This window comes from Prionailurus bengalensis, chromosome C1 (assembly GCF_016509475.1).
Source record: "Prionailurus bengalensis isolate Pbe53 chromosome C1, Fcat_Pben_1.1_paternal_pri, whole genome shotgun sequence".
NCBI lineage: Eukaryota > Metazoa > Chordata > Mammalia > Carnivora > Felidae > Prionailurus > Prionailurus bengalensis.
Window position 1 is genome coordinate 12,139,423 of NC_057345.1, and position 16,893 is coordinate 12,156,315.

Below are 16,893 nucleotides of genomic sequence, written 5' to 3' on the forward strand. Positions count from 1 at the left end.
CTTTGTTCCCCACATCACTATGGAGGGGAGGGTGATGTTGGGGCTCCAAGAAACTGAGTCTACAGGATTCTGGAGATGAGGCTATTGATAAGATTGCCTTTTTCTTGTAATTTACTAAGACATCTGTAAAGTGACGGAGACTCAGGTCCCACATGACTGTGATCTCTATCAATTAACCACTGGTTTTCCCCTTTCCTTTGTTCTTGGGCAGCCAGGAGTGCCTGAGGAATGTCACACAAGTCCCACCTGGGGAGGACAGGGGGTTTGCCGGGGTCAGCTTGCCTTATGCTCCCTCATCATGAAATATTTTGCTGATATTTAAAATTTTTTTAAATGTTTATTTATTTTTGAGGGAGAGAGAGAGAGACAGAATGTGAGTGGGGAAGGGGCAGAGAGAGGGGGAGACACAGAATCTGAAGCAGGTTCCAGGCTCTGAGCTGTCAGCACAGAGCCCGACATGGGGCTTGAACTCATGAGCTGTGAGATCATGACCTGAGCCGAAGTCGGACACTTAACCGACTGAGCCACCCAGGCACCCCGATATTTTTAAATATTGATTACACGTTGAAATGGTGATAATTTGGATATATTGGGTTAAAGGAAACATACTAACTTCGCCTTTTTTTCTTTTACTTTTTAAAACATGGCTACTAGAAACTTTTAAAATTGCATGTGTAGCTTGCATATTTCTATTGGAAAGTGCTGTTCTAGAAGTCTCAGGGTGACTTCCAGCAATCCTGAGGTAGGTGAGTAGCCAAGATATGAAAGTGTCACTAGACTGGATTTAACTCACCAGCATCCTCTGGGGAGTCTCAGAAATGGGTGGGTCAGGAAACCACAGTGAAGATTGCCTTTGCTATGGCTTGGGCCACATTAGTTGGGTATAAAACGGAGGACTGACCTCAGGGGGCTGGACCCATGGGTTAAGTCTGGTAGTATAACTAGTGACTTTCATTTTGCAGTGGCTCCTTAAAATGGCATCACCAAAATATCAGTCCAGAATTCCAAGGTGGGGCTGAGGGGTAAGACCTCCTGAGGTATACCCCCAAAGAACTGGGAGTGGCTTCTAGGCCCAGCAAGCAACTAGGTGGCTTTATTTTAGGGCTTCAGAGAGTTTCACGAAGTTTCACGAAGACCATGTTAGACCATGGCTATGTCGTATGGATTTTTCTACCATGGGTCAAATCACAAATATCTACATGTAACAATTCCATATAAGAATATGATATTATCTACAGCAGTGGATACTGTTGGTGCCCTGCCAGATCGTCTTCTGGTCATGAGCCCATTCCCCAGATCCTGTGACTTTGCTGCTCACTGCAGCTGTGATCCCCTTTAGATGATTGCTCATGGGCTACTGGTGTCCCCTTGCTCATTCGGAGAGCCAAAGTCCCCATCACCAGTGACTGCCTGGTGCAGGTGTACAAAACTCTGCCCCCCCTTGGGATGACTCTGAGCTGCCACATATGTTCCAGAGCTGTTCCTTCAGTGAGCAGGCTGAGGCTACACCTCAGGTCACATTCCTCTTTGGCTTCTTCCCTTTCCTCATCCTGCTTCCTCCACCCCCTTCCTGGTTTCTCTTGGACGGACTTAATAAATAATAAATCATTTGTTCCCAAATGCTCACTCATTTCAGGGTCTGCTTCTGGGGAACACCACCAGAAAAACATGGCCAGACTTTACGATGGGTATTGGTCTTGACCTTGGGTGGTGGCCATGTAATACATATGCATTGAATGTGTAGGGGGTTCTAAACTCTTGAGATTTCCTTGCTGAACCCTGACCTTGAGCCCAGAAGAGCAGGAACTGAGCCCACCAGGACAGGGCCCATGTGTGGACTGCTTCACTCCAGGCTGTGTCCGTGAAACAACAATGAACATCACACCAACACGTGACTTCCCCTCTGATGGTTTATTTTATTGCTATTTATTCAGGCTCTTCCCCAAACATCTTTCGATCTCCATCATGGCCTCTTGTCCAGAAAGTTGAAACTGTGCCCTGCTTCTTGCCCTCTTCACAACACCCCCCCCCTTCCCTCTTACACAGAATATTTCAAAATAAAGATCGAAACAGGAACTTAGCTGAATTTTGCAACACAGAAGTGTATCCTAGGCCTACATTTAGAGGAAGTGGGGGGCGGGGAAGAGCAGTGAGTCCATGGGGTGGGGGAGGCGTGCACGCGGAAGGCAGTCACACGGGGTGGGAGGCAAACAAGATAATAGGTATCTGAGTCCTGGGGGCTCCAGAATCATCAGAAATTACCGACTTCCCGATGGGAAGTTTTAGAAAAATCTATAACACACAGTGTCTCCACATGGGAGGCGTTCACTTCCCCTTAAGGTAGACTAGAAAAAAATGAAAGAAACCCCAAACCCCACATTAACCGAACACACACACGCAAACACACACACGACAAACTCTAAGTCTCCAGATAAACTCCTTCAAATAGGCACTCTGGGGTTGCAGATATCTGGGGCTTTGGCCCCAAAAGGCAGGGGGGCACGATAGCTTCTGAAAGCTCTGAGGTCTGATCTGTCAGGTGGTACCGGCCCAGCTGGATGGGAAAGGAAGCTGGTTTGAAAAAGAACCTTCTACCTTCATCTAAAATAGTGACTTACAGGAAGTTCTGTGCCCTGTGCATTTCCTGAATGTAGCAGGTTGGCATTGCTAAAGAGCGCATCACTGAGATGGCAAAAGCTGGCCATTTAGATGTGGGCATTGCATCTGGAGACCTGACTGGCTCCACGAAGCAAGGACAAGGTGCAATCTGCTGCTAACCACTGTATCCTCAGAGCCCAGCACTGTGCCGGGCACTTAGTAGGCCTGCAACAAATGCCTGCTGATAGAATGAATGACATAAGCCAAGAAGAAAAATCCTGTTCTCTCAAGAAGACGGATGTATAACCTTTTCATTGGTTATAAATTGGCTCTTTTTAAACTCTCAAAGTGGAATTATATTTTACTTATTCTCCTGACATCAGCTGGCCCTACACTTTTTTTTTTTTTTTTTTTTTTTTTAGTTGAAACTGAGTCTTTTTGGTTGGAGCCAGGGAATTAATCTAGTTATGTCCAAATTAGTGGTTGCTCAGCAAATGCACTGGTGAACTTCCGTGGGACAGACGGTCCGTCTGAGGCCAGCTGCTGGCCCAGAACTGGCTGTTCGGCTGGAGGCCGGGCCAGGTCCTTACCCGTTGAGTCTAAGATCTGGGGAGGACAGGTGGGTCCTTCACTGTACCCTGGGGAGGCAGGGCTGAGCTTGGCTGGTGGTGAAAAAGTCCTTGTCTAGCTGCCTGGAGGGATGGCGTCAGGAATAGGAAGTAGAGGCAGGAGAGGAGGGAGGTCAGGGATTGCCCAGAGACTGGAGAACCAGGCAGCAGAAGGCTATGGTGGAGCCCAGGTGTCTTCACGCACTGCACTCTTGGGCACAAGGATGCTGGTGTGGGGGGATCAAGCACTTGGGGGAGCCTGTGTCCATCAGAAAGATGAGGTATAAGGAGCATCTTGAAAATGGAGAAGGCTGTTCTGATAAAATCCGCTTCCAGGGAAGGTTCTAAGGTAAACGATTGGACCCTCAGGGAATAGGGAAGCTAGTCAATGGCGTCTACACGGCAGAGAGAAAGCCAAGGGGATCGGAGCGAGGCAGGGAAGGAATGACTAATTGGAGGCAGCCACCTGGACACCCCAAGAGAGCTGAATTTGAAATGATGTCAGCAGTTCAAGGTATGTCTGGGGGGGCGGGGAGCCCAGGGTCCCTTTCCATGGGATCTAACTTGACCTTTAGGGCATGGCTACCAGAACTGGTGATCCCAGAGCCTCCAGAACCTCCTTCCCTTCTCCCCTCTTTCAATTTTGGACAAGAGACTAAGGAGTCTTTGGGGGAATGATTTGGGTACAGGGTTTTGGTTTTCTTTTTTGTTTTTCGTATCAGGGTTATACAGACACTGGCCAAGTGCACGGCTGTTTTCAGGAAGGACAGAGTTGAGGCTCACCAGGGTGGTTTGGGTGGATGCTAGGGCCCTTCTGAGAGATGACAAGGTACAGATATCCCAGATTCCTCACCTCTTGCTGCCAGTGGGACAGAATCCTTGTCAAGTCCCTGCCGGGCAAGGGGAAGCTCTGGGGGGTTCAAGGAGTCTGGAGAAGGAAGGGAGGAGGGAATTGTCAAGGCACCTGTAGTGTAAGCCCTGACAGTTGGGTTTTCTCTTCGGTGGCTCAAGTGCCTGACTTAAGCTTTGATTGCTGAGGTAGCCACTTTAGAGAAGGCTATCTGCAATAGGCATATTGCCAGCCACAGGACTAGATAAAAAGCCAGGCTTCTTCCTCCCCCAGGCTCCTTTGTTTTAGATTTGGTTGGTTTCTATAGCTGACCATCTGGGCCCCTGGATTTCCCTCTTCCTGTGCTTTAAATTCCAGCTCTTATGTTTTAAGCTCACCAATAGGAGCGAGCCCGCAAAACCCTAGCCCCCCCCTCGGCCCCCCCCGCAAGAAAAGCAGAACCCCAGGCCTGTGTGGTCTCTCTCTCCCTGTGACCTCACTGTGTGGCCCCAAGTGTGCCGTCCCGCAGGTAATAATCCTAAAGTTTCCTGACAGTTACTGCCGAAGGGTATCTTGCGATCGTAAAGAACCACGAGGGCGGGCCCAGCCACGATACGGGTTATGGGTGAGCTGAGACCCGCACACGGCAGCCCCCTGAGATCAGGGTACCATGTGCCACCACTTGAAGGCGAAGGGCTTCCTGCGGACGTTGGTGCCGCAGTGGACTTCGCCCAGAAACTTGTGGTAGGCCGAAATGTCATCCACGAAGGTGCAGCAGAGGCCCAGGGGCTCCAGCAGGGAGCGCACGTGTGTCTCCAGGCAGCACACCTCCTCCACCTGGGGCCCGAACGGCTTAGGGATGCCCAGGTCCTTGTCCAGCACAATCATGTTCACCTGCCACGGGGGTGAGGCACCAGCTCCGTTCAGTGAGCGCCCACTACTCGCCTGGGCCCCGCGCGAAGCTCACTGAACCTTCCCAGCTACCCTACGATGCGAGTGTGGTGATTATCCCCACTTTACGGATGAGGAAACCGAGGCACCGACGGGGCGAAGCAACCTCCTACGTGGCAGAGCTGAAGTGGAAGAACCAGGCAACCTGCCTCTGCACGCACGCGTGGGAATATGCACACGCACACGCACGTGGTCAAATGTGTACATATGGGCGCGTGGGTATTTGCGTGTGCATCGATAGGTATCTGTGTGTGTGTTCTAACCTCCCTCCTTCTCACTGAAGACTCTCCTGCATGACGACAAGGATCCCTCCTGTCCATAAAGGTCTTTTTAACTCGGAAAGCCCTTTCCGATCTGTTAAAGGATTTCCGGGACCCCCCCGTGAGGCAGCTGTAGGATGGGCATTCTCACCCCTACGAGGGAACGCCGCCCCGAGAGGACAGGTGCCTGGGGTGGATGGGCGAGGCCACGCAGCAGCTCATCCAGGGCGGGGACCTGGACTTCCCGACCCACAGACTTAGCCGAGGGGACCTTCTGGCTCTGGCTGCCCCTGGTTGGCCCTGACGAGGTTTGGGGCCCCGCGTGCCTCACCATATTTGGGAAGTAGGCTCTGGCCTGGCGTTTCTCATCCATCTTGAACAGAGCGGGGAGGTCGATGATGTCCTGCTCTGTCAGCCCCAGCTCCTTCTTGAGGATGTCACGGTTCCAGTCCAGGCAGCGCTGGGGGGGGGGGGGGGGGAGGGGAAGGGAGGGTAGGCAAGTCCGGGGACACTCCTGCCATCTGCGTCGACCCTGCTCCTGTCTGCAGCATCACACCTAGGGCCCCAGCACTCCAGGGAGACTTCCAGCACCTACCTAGCACCCCGCCACCTCTCCAGTGCCCCTCCCACCAGGGCTCAGTAACGGTGGGAATAAAGAGAACAAGACAGAAGAAGGTCACAGAATGACGCTTGGTAAAATTAGACGGGGACTCAGAAGGGGGGATGCATCCATAGCAAACTTCAGGGAGCACTGATCCCCTAAAAAAAATTAAAATCCAGGGCATATATTTACACACGCATTTCCTAGAAAGCAAGTCCGAGGCTTGCATCATATTTTAAAGGCGTGCGCCTCCCCCAGTGTCATGGGCCTTACAGAACCCTTGGCTCTTTAGCACTGCCTGATGCACCTTCCTTCCCAGGTCTCCTGCCTGCTCCTGGCCTCCGCGGGCCGCCACAGCCTGCCTTTGTCCCTCCATTTAGCTCCCAGCTTTAGCACAGCAGCAAAGCAGGGAGGCTGGACCGGAGGCTCATCGAGGCCCTTCCCTCCGTCTTGGACCCTGAACCCTCGGTCGTTCCCTGTGGAAGCCCTGAGGACGTGAGAGGCGTCATTGGGCACAACCCCATCCCTCCCAGGGCCCCCTGCTCGGGCCTCACCTGGAAGTACTGGTTCTCTTGCACGAGACTCTCGCTGGACAGAATCTTGTTGATGGTGATTCGCTTGCTGCTCATCCCGCCCAAGCCTGTGGAGGTCAGAGGTCCCAGGGGACAGTCGAGCCTCAGGTTCCCAGCCTGGGTGCTCCCCTCTGTCAGCCCCCCCCCGCCCCCCTGCTCCCAGCTATTGGGCTAACTGCTGGGAGGGAGGAGATGGGGCCGGGGACAGGCGGGGACCCAGGAAGGTAACCCCAGGGCAGGGGAGGGCAGCACACACACTTCCTTCTCCAGGACGGGCCATGTCGCTTGGGCCAAGGAAGGGGTGGGTTGCTTTCTCTCTGGCCAGAGGGTGGAGTGGTACAGGTTGGTACCCGGGTCTCCCCCCGCCGCAGCCTGCTTCTAAGGACCAGCAGCTGCCCAGGGTGAGTGTGGCAAAAGCAGGAGGCCCAGAGGTCGTCCTTGCTGTTTTCTAGAGCTGCCTCATGCTTGGCCCCTGCCCCGATGTGTGCCTGCACCTGCCTCCTATTCCACGCACGGCTTTCGGTCTGATTAGTCCTGCCTAATGCTCGCTGAGCACTCTTCTAGCTGTTTTACATGGATCAACGCAGGAATCTTTCCTATATTCCTAGGAGGTAGCTGTTCGCATGAAAGATGAAGAAACTGAGGCAGAGAGAAGCTAAATGACTTGTCCAAGGTCTTTTAGCTTTGGTAGACCCTGTATGCAGACCAGGCAGTCTGATTCTAGAACCTAAGCTATTAATTCTTCTTCTTCTTTTTTTTTTTTTTTTTTGTGCCTGATCTGGGAAGAGTTGGCTGGTCCATCGCACTTCCCAATCTTGCAGCCTGTCACTGGCAAAGAGATTGGGGCTGTCACACCCTGCACCTGTGCTGCCTCCACAGTGCCGCTTGGACCTGTCCGTATAAAGGTAATGGCTCCTATAGCCTATGGGTAGCTTTGGGGGCGTTTTTACTATATAAAGAAGCCTCCAGGAAATCCAGACTCATGCTGGCCAATCCAAGAAAAACAATTCCCCATCGGTTGGGAATAAAAACAGGACAGTGGTCTTAAATTGGCTTTGTCTACTCTGGCCCCTAGTCACTATCAAGAACACTGCCTTTGGATACGGAGGGCAGTGATGTACGTAAGTATCAATGAGCCTTAGGAACGCAGACTTTTGGGAGTAGGCAGACTGGAGATACCAACCTGAAAAGTGACAAAAAGTAATTTAAGAAAAACGTGTAAGAAATTGTTACGCCCTCTGTAACCTGGCTCGCCGTCTCCAGCCGATCAGCTTTCCCTCTTTCCATAATTAATTCAAGAGCACACCTAGTCTCCGTCTGCATCTGTCCCAGTTAAGGGCATGCCTAAATTAAGCAGATAATTTCTCACTCTGGGACTGACAGTAACGATGTCTGGCTGTAGATCATGTCAGGCTGTTCCCACTTTTCTTCCTGTCCCCAACCGCATTACGTACATTTTTCTCTATCTCCCTTTCAAGCTCCTCAAATCCAGATCACAGGTCAGTTAGCTCTTTTTGGGGTCTGGTGCCACTTAAAGTGTCCACTTTAAATGTGTATGCTGATAATAGGGAGCAGCGGGCAGCTCGATGGTCCAGCTGACCATGGTGAAGGTCACAAGAGGCCGGGGCTGCTTCCCACCATGGTGACCTCACAGCCCGGAGCCGTCCGGACCCCCAGAAACTGGAGCCGGATGCTCAGGGGCAAAGTGCTCTGCCCCCTCCTCCTGGGCGTCTCTCTGGGGGGCTCAGCTCCCCACTCCCCGCCAAGGGCCCGTGGGCACTCACCTTTGAACATGATGGCCTCCCCGTGGCCCTCCCTCTGCTTCTCTCGGAAGAGCTTGTAGCAGGCCGAGGTACTGGCCATGAGCAGCCGGAATTGCTGTGAGAGAACATCCAGAGGGACGGTGTCCACAGAAGGGACGTGGCCGAGGAGCACGAGGGAGCCCCCCACCAGGGACTCGGAGCCCTGTCTGCCTCTTGTCTCAAGCCTCCCCGTGCCAAGTGGCACAGACGGCCTGGCAGGGTTTTCTCCCCAATGCCATGGAGTCCAAGCTCAGAGTCCAAAGTGGCTTCGGGCAGAATGGAAGAGCTTCTCCACGTGGCCAAGAGGCCGGGCCACTTGTATAACATTCCCAGGGTATGCCACTGCAGCCATTCCTTTCCCTTCAGAAAACAAAAGAGCCCCAGGCCCACGCCCCACAGCTCTCCAGAGCATTACAGTAGCCCCTAGCCCTGTGATTATTGGACACTTGGACTGTGTGGCTAGTCTGAATCGAGACGTGCTGTTCCGGGTAAAGTACACACCAGATTCTGAAGACTTGGTATGAATAAAAAAGTGTAAAATCTCTCATTAATAATTTTTAGATTGATGGCACGTTGAAATGCTAATATTTTGGTATATCGGGTTAAAAATTGACCCTGCCACAGCGACAACGTGCAAACCAACTTGAGCCTACTTCCTTCTTCCTCTCTGCGGTCCACTACCTCTAGATCCTGCCCTCTGCTGACGAGAGCTGGTAGCACGTGAGTTCTCCTCTATCCTACTCACTCAGGCCTCAGCGGCCAGCTCACCTTTGTGCCTGGGATGGGGACGAAGGTCATGAACTCATCAACGTGGCCCACGGTCAGCCAGTCTGAGTAGAGCTCCACGGGTGCCTGCACCTGTTGGGCTTGTAGGAAGTCCCGCACCACCTTGGTCATCCTCCGACCACCGGACCTGGGTAGGGGTGGGGACGAGGCAGCTCTTCAGGGGATTTCCCGCTGTGCCTGCCTCACCAGAGGGCCTGCAGGAGTTCAGCCTCTGGGACCTAGCCTGTATCGAGGGCGGCATCAGCCAAAGTCACGGGAAGGAGCCTGAGGCTCAGGGCTGAGAGATCCTGGTGCAGGCACAGGAAGGCGTTTGTGCCCAGAGGCAAAGAAGGAGGCCGTGGCTGCAGCCGTGGCCTGTATGAATGGATGGCACGGAGCCCAGCCTTCAGCCCCTTCAGTTCCTGAGGGTGTCACGGGGTAGAAAGAGGCCAGCTTCTGTGCTCAGGGGTCCTGCCTGGACTGCTGGAGGGGGCTAGGGCACAGGCACAGTTCGAAACCTGCCCTAGCCCATGTGCCTCTTTGTTACATTAACTTCTACTGATCTTCGATCTTTAATCAGTTTAAGCAACACCTCCTCCAGGAAGCGCTTCCTGTTAGACTCTCTGAGGGCTTCGATGTCCCCAGTACCCTGAGACTATGACTCCAGGCCTTTGCAGTGGCCAAAATTCCTCTCTGATCTGGCCGCTGCCCGGGTCTGCTACCTCCGTTCCCTCCCTTTCTCCTTGCTCTACTAGCTCTGCTCGCTATCCCCCAAGGCTTTGCTTTTGCTGTTCCTTCTATTTGAAATGCTCTTTCTCTCCGATCTTCCCATGGCCGTTCCCTTCTCCTTCAAGCCTCAATTCCCAAGTCATTTCCTTAAACCCACAGAAGCTATTTATTTTCTGTACTCCTCCTACCCTAGCTGAAAATTTCCCAAGGGCTGGGCTTTGTCTATTTGGCTCACTGTTGTATCCCTACAGCCTAGAACAGTGCCCGGAAGAGGAGGCCCTCAAGAAGTATTTGTCTCTAAGGAGCCCTCCCTGAACTCCCCGAGGGGGACCTATCTTTGGCTTCCCCTGGCTCCCTGTGCTTCTGTCTATCACTGTATATGTCCCTCCTCTGCCCCTGCTGTTTCGTGTCTGTGATCTCCACTGTCTCCCTGAAGGCGGGGCTGGTCTTCATGTTTAGAACACCATGACTGGCACAGGGCTTGGCACTTGGCTGCTACTTGGAAAATACCTGCTGAATGGATGAGTGACTATGGAGTGGAGGGTGGCAAGAAGCTAGACCAATGGTCACTTCCTGGCCAGTGGCCTCCTCCCAGAAGGTAGAGCATCCTGTGTGGCTCAGAGGGACTTGGTGGCCAAATCCTGGCTGGTCCCATATAGGCAGGTTCCTGGCAGCCCTTTTGTGAAATGAGGACCAATAATTCTTCATTGTGAAATGAAGACCAATCGCTCTTCCCACTGACTGTCCTGATCAAGAAAGAATCTGCCTTTTCACTGGGAAGTGGGTCACCTAGGGAGGGAGTGATGGTGTTATGGACAGGCCAGGGAGCCAGGGCTGGTGCTTTGGGGTAGGGCCACGTCTTCGCAGCCCTCTTTTATGTGTGGACACCCCCAAGGACTTATTGGCACTCTCCCGCTCATTCTCTGTCAATTACCTTCTACGGACTCCTTTGTCCCTTCCCTACCTGGTTTATAGTCTCACTACACACCCTCCCATTTGGGGATGAGCTCTGTATTTAGTTTTATATTAGATCCTAAGTCATGCTAAGATACAAAGGCCAACTTGGTTTCATTTCCAAGCGTGTCTGCATCTTTTCAGAGTTGTGGAAGGGGTTCGTTCTCCCAGCCCATCACTCCACGCGTGAGCAGCCCAGGCCACTCCTAAAGAGAAAGAATAACTCCTCCACCCCCGCTCCCCCCAGCCCCGCCCTGGCTTCTCTTACAGAGGAAAGCTGCTTCCGATGAGGATCCGGCCCAGGGGGTATGTCTTGCCGTTGACAGTCACTGGTGGACTGACCTCCAGGTTCCCAAAGGAATCGAGGCTGGTAACAGGCTCATAGAGGGGCTCCCGGGTCACGTAGCCGAAATCTGGGCCCTGGGCACGGGGCACACACCCATCATTAGTCTCCTGGAGCCTGAGGTCCTCAGCCCCCTCTCAGCCACCATCTGATGACTACTCTTTCACCACCTTTAATCTGACACTTAGCGTCTAGAGCCCTGCCCACGGTCTTCTTATTCCTGCCAAAGAGCGGGGGCTGGGCACGGGGAGGCTGAGTTCGTGAGCGCGCTGGTGTAAGGGTGGGCATGCCTGACGGTATACAAGTGTGTATTAGTGTGTGTGTGCCCTGGGTCTCTGCATGTGCCTCTTCTTCTCAGACACAGAGACATATCGGTGACTTCAGAGTTAGTTCTCATTTTGTGCTGTTGAAATCCCCGCTCATTGCTTCATTTATCTGACCCTCGGTTTCCCAAGCTATAAAAAAGAGGCATCCAATTAGACACTGGAGAGAGAGGGTGGTAGATTGTACCCTTGTTCCCAGCAACTTGCTACCCTTTTCCCAGTGAGAAGACTTTGCACCCTGAGCCGTGGCTGGTATGTGGGTATCTCCCCGTGGAAGGAATAGAATTCCCCGCCTAGTGTTGGACTTGGTCATGTGACTTGCTTTGGCCACTGGCACGTGAGCAGAAGTATGCGTGCCAGGGCAGAGCAGAAGCCGTGAGATCCACCGCGTGTGCCGGCCAACTCTTTCTCTTCTCCTTGTGCTAGGAGAATGGCATTTCCCAGGCTGGGGGCTGCTCCTGCAGCTGGGGCTCTAGAAGGCGGAAGGTGTGCGGAAGCCGGACTGCAGGTGACCAGCCAACAGTCACTGCCGAGTTCAAGCAATACATGGACCGTTAGTCGTTAGCCATTGAGATTTGGGAGTTGTTTGTTACTGCAGCCTTACTGAGAAAAGCTGACCGATACATGCGGGAAATGACGGACACGCAACATATAGACCATCCCACCCATTCCCAGCCAACCGTATTTGTTCACTGAGCCCAGAGGCAGCCTCTGAATCCTTCTTAGCACAGAGCTCCAACAAACTGGAGTTGACACATAATACAGCCCTAGTGACTCTTGAATTTTAAGGCTCCTGCCCTGACTTTTTGGTGAAAAAGTAGGGGCCTTGCTTGGAGACTTGCCTTGGGGCCGGGACGAAGCTTGCCTGACAAAAATTCTTGTTTGAAAAGAAAACAATACCGTGGGGGTGGGAAGATGTGGCTTACCCCGGCCCAGCCGAGGGCTCAGGGGACAGCCGTGCCCAGTGGGGTGGATGGCTGCAGCTTAGCGCTTTCTCGCCTGGGAGCCCCAGATGGCAAGGTGTGATTTGCCGGGAGCTGGAGCAGCTGGGTTTTATGGCAGCACAAAGCCGGGCTTGGCCCAGGCCTCCGGGAACAACGCAGCCCGGGGCCTTGGAACCAGGCCAGCCTGGAGCAAAGAAGGCAGGTGGTGACCTGGGAAGAGTGTGGGAGCAGGAGCTGGGAGGCCTCGGTTCTCGTGCCTGCGGCCACCGTTGCTGGTGGCCAGTTTGATTCTACCCCTCACAGTGTGGGAAGAAGTGGACGGTCCTCACCGAGGACGATGTCTAGGACTGTGGACTGATAGCCATAATGATGGCTAATAATGACCGTCGTATGAGGTGCGGCAGGATACCCCAGATGTGCCTTCGGTCCTCACAACAATACGGTTTCTATGCCCATTTACAGAGGCGCAAACTGAGGCTTGAGGAGGGTAAGACGCGAGGCCAGTCTCTACCATCTCACCGTGGCAAGGGCCCCAGGTTAGGGAAGGTTCTCAAGAAGTAGGTGTGACCCTGTGGCCCTCTCGGGACTCCAGGAGAGGTTGCCACGCATGTGACCTTGGGAAAGCCCCCTGACCTATCCCCGTCTCTGCCTCTTGCTCCATCCAAGCATCCCCTGCCTGTTCAGGGTGGAAGGTGAGGACAAAGGAGACAGGTTTCGGTTCTGCCCTTATTGTGCCAGTGGTTCAGGGCATAAGTGGGGTGGTAATGGCCTCTAGAATCAGGGGATCGGATTGCTTTAAAGAAACACATACACTGGGGCACCTGGATGGCTCAGTTGGTTGATTTCAGCTCAGGTCACGATCCCAGGATTGTAGGATTGAGCCTTGTGTTGGGATCTGCATTGGGTGTGGAGCCTGCTTGAGATTCTCTCTGTCTCTCTCTCTCCCTCTCTCTCTCTCTCTGCCCCTCCCCTGCTCTCTCTCTCTAAACAAAAACAAAACAACAACAACAAAACACACATAAGCTAAAAAACCACAGCTTCAATGAGCTTTGAAGTTGGAACCACGATTTTCGACAATGGCTTCACTATAATTTTCCTCTTTGGAACTTATTTTTCTGCAAGTGGGGGGTGGGGGAGGGGCAGGAGTTAGGGTTCTTGCCCCGCCTCTTTCCCACAGCTCCCATTTCCTGTGAGATAACTCTCCTACGAGAAAACTTTTTAGCCAGGGGATCAAAAAAGTCACATCAGGGTGCTTTTCACTCCTGCCTTCCCAAGTGATAACAATAGAACATTTATCGAGCACTTGGGGTGTGTCAGGCCCTGGGGTAGTGTCGCACTTTCCTATGAGAAAATTCTCCAAGGAAAGGACCTTGGAGGTCACTATCCCAACTGACCCATTCTGCAGGGGAGAAGATGGAGGTGCTGGGCCACAGTCTAATTTGTCAAGGATGCCCAAGGTCTCCTGACCTTTCTGTGCTGTACGAGTCCTCAGGATTGTTTCCCCTGCCCCTCACCCCAAGGTGGCCCTCAGCATCTCACCAGAAGCTGCTTCATTGGGAAGTCCTTCAGGTATCCATCTCGGGGGGAGTCCAGTACCACGGGGAAGCCTTTATGGGGGGCCTCTATGTAGCCAAACTCAACTTCATCCTGTGGGGACACCAAGGAGAGCTGTCAGGCAAGCCAGCCTCCCCAGTTCTTTTCACTAGCAAACGACGGCAGTGGTTTCTTACATATCCTTCTTCAAATAGTCTCTGCATGCTCCAAGCACGTTTGTACTCATATCAACCCCACTTCTTAAAACATAATCAATAACATCCTATGTACATTTTCTTGCAAGTAACATCTTTGTTTGAAGTGCATTCTGTATATATAGGTTGGCTTCTTTTTAGCTGCTGTATAGTACTCCACAGTAAGGCTAGCCCATCATGCCATATCCCAGTCGCCGGTGGATAAACATTTAGGTTGTTTTACAGTCTTTTGCTGCTATAAGGAGCAATGCTGCAGTGAACTGCCTTATACATTTATATCTCTGTGCACATGTGCACGTATGAGTTGACAGCAGAATTCTCATACATGGACCTGCTGGGTGCCAGGGCCCTGACATGAAGCCAACTCTCCCTGCGTAGCCATGCCCACGTCCCTCCCAGCCCGGGGTTCCTCACCTGGATCCAGCGGTCGCCTCGATTCACATACTGGAAGCAGACCTTTAGTTCACAGTTGGTTTTCTCAACCAGGTTCTTCACCTCTTTCAGGAACAAGTAATTGTCCTTCATGCTGAGAAGTTGGGGGAAGAGAGGGAGGCCAGGAGGAAGGGTGAGGAGGGACAAGGGCCAGTCCAACCGAGGTGGCAACAAGCAGCTGGCACCTCCGGGCTGTGCTGGGCAGATGAGGCCACAAATGCATTCATAGTGAGTGACCTTTGCAAAGGTGGAGCCAAGGCCAAGCGAATTGCTCTAGTCGCGGCGTTTGCCAAGGTCACGAGAAAGGGGACTCTTGCCCCCACCTTCCCAGATTTCCAAAGAAAAGCTGTGTCTAGCTTAGAGGCAGGGGATGGGCCCGGGGCCTCAGGGTCCCATTGGGCTTGACCGGCACCCATGCAGGCCCTGCTTTTCCTTGCCTCTCCTTTTGCTGCAGGTGCCTAGCACATAATAGATGCTCAAAAAAAAAAAAAAAAAAAAAACGCTGCCTAAGATGAGCTGAACACCCACGGGAGGTTCCCAACCAGATGACACGGGCGAGAATGAGAAAAGAAATGATGGCTATCGTATTTGAAGCACAAACTGTACCAAGACCTTGGATTAATACTTTGCCTGCTTCTTTTATGCCCACGGTGACTGTGTGATGTCAGCATTTCAGAGAAACGGAGGCACAGAGAGGCCCTGCGGGTCGCCCAAGGTCACACGGGCGGTAAATGACAGAGCCAGGATCTGAACTCAGATCTGTCTGCCCCCAAAGCCCCAGCGTTAGCCGCTTGCTTGCTTACCAGCACACGAACACCGACAAGGGAGGCAGGATGTTGGGGGTCATGATCCACGGAGCAATCCGGAACACCACGGTGTCCGTGAAGATAGGTGTCAGGGGAATCTCCTGGGCACGGGACAAAGGAGGGGATCACAGAGTCTGGTCAGGGTGCGTTTCAGGCCTGCCTCGTAGAGCGGGTGGAATCGACCACCAGCCTACATTTGTTGAACACGCGCCGCGTGCCGCGCCCTGGGGTAGCGTCACATGTGCCATCTCCTTTCTGCCCCACGGCAACCCCAGGGGGTAGATACTATCATAACCCCTTGCTTTGCAGGTGGGGAAACTGAGTCACAGACCTCTAGTCACAGGCTTGTTATGCAGCTGCCCACGGGCACGCGATCAGCAAGGGGTAAAGCCTGGATTTGAACCCAGGCGGTCAGGCTGCTGCAGCCATACACAACCACTATCAGATCTTGCCCCATCGAAGTCCACTTCCTGAAATTGGCCCACGGGACGGCCGAGCCAGCCCCCCCCACCTTCTGCTTCTGCTCTGGGCACCTTGCCCTTTTCTACAGGTGAACGTTTCAAATGTTTGGGGGGAATTTTGCAACGTCCAGGTTGTTCTTTCAGGAAATGTTCAGAAGGCTTGCCTGGAACCTGAGCGAAAACAAGCGAACTCCAGGGTTCCTTTGTGTACTTGGCTTTGAACACCTACAGGAAACGGCGCCTGCCCTTGGCAGAGAAGGCGGGAGCGGACGGGACTATGGGCCTCGCTGGCCTTTCCTGCCTGGGTCTGCTTTTTCAATCTCTGCTGGTTTCCACTGGGGGGGCCGGTCTGAGACCCCGATGGTCAGGCTACTCCAGGCACAGGCGGGAACAGAAGCCTTCTCCTTACCTCGTCCGGTTAGCGTCACCTTTCCTGCCTTTCTTCTTCTGAGGGACCTGAGGGATTCTGAGGAATGCGTTCCTACAAGTTTGGATGCTCGCAACGGCTCCAGAAGGAGAAACTTTTGCCGCTTGTTTCATAGACGGGGAAACGAAGGCCCGGGGGCAAATTCACCCGCCCCGTGTCTCAAGGGCTCGAAGCCGGGCAGTCTGACTCTGGAGCCTGTTCTCAGGAGTCTGAGCTAGACCCCAGCCTCACCTTCTACAGAGCCCATTGTGTCCTGGCCCGAAGTGCTCTGGACCTGACAGTGGGCACGAGAGCCAGGTCCCTCCCTGTATCTGAGTAAAGCGGGCTGGGCCCGAGAGGTGGGAGTCTGGGCCTAAGACCCTTGTCAGCAGGATACATCTAAGTGAGGGTCGCTTCTCCTCCCGAGGGGCAGGTGCCCTCCTTCTCGTCCGGTTTCCCAAAACCAAGAACAAAGATGGGTGACGTATGTGGCCATAGGGTGGGGGTGTGACCTGGGGCTGGGATTTGGGGTTCAGCCTGTGGGTCAGAGTTGGTGTAACCCACAGTCGGGTGAGGGGAGAGAAAAGCGGGGCATACGAGTAGTCGATAAACCTCACGTGTGTGGCCCAGTTTGCTCCCTGCGCTAACCAGGAGGGATCTGTGCCTCGGAACCAGGCCCACGCTACTGCAGGGGGGTGGGCAGACCAGGGGACAGACGTGGGGGATGTCAGAAATGTCACGCACAGGGAATCCTGGGGAGT

General features: G+C 53.3%; 1 protein-coding gene across 1 annotated transcript in view; it reads right to left on the reverse strand.

The window, feature by feature from the left end:
- Positions 1-1,892: 1,892 nt before the first annotated feature.
- Positions 1,893-16,893, reverse strand: part of PADI2 (peptidyl arginine deiminase 2) — a 43,816-nt gene continuing 28,815 nt past the window's right edge. Inside the window, exons 8-16 of the mRNA XM_043573881.1 lie at positions 15,263-15,366; positions 14,442-14,553; positions 13,819-13,926; positions 10,938-11,089; positions 8,990-9,134; positions 8,204-8,297; positions 6,402-6,487; positions 5,578-5,706; positions 1,893-4,929 (exon numbers count right to left, since the gene is read on the reverse strand). Coding sequence (XP_043429816.1) covers positions 4,696-4,929; positions 5,578-5,706; positions 6,402-6,487; positions 8,204-8,297; positions 8,990-9,134; positions 10,938-11,089; positions 13,819-13,926; positions 14,442-14,553; positions 15,263-15,366 — 1,164 coding nt within the window. The 3' untranslated portion in view covers positions 1,893-4,695. The remainder of the gene's footprint in view (positions 4,930-5,577; positions 5,707-6,401; positions 6,488-8,203; positions 8,298-8,989; positions 9,135-10,937; positions 11,090-13,818; positions 13,927-14,441; positions 14,554-15,262; positions 15,367-16,893) is intronic.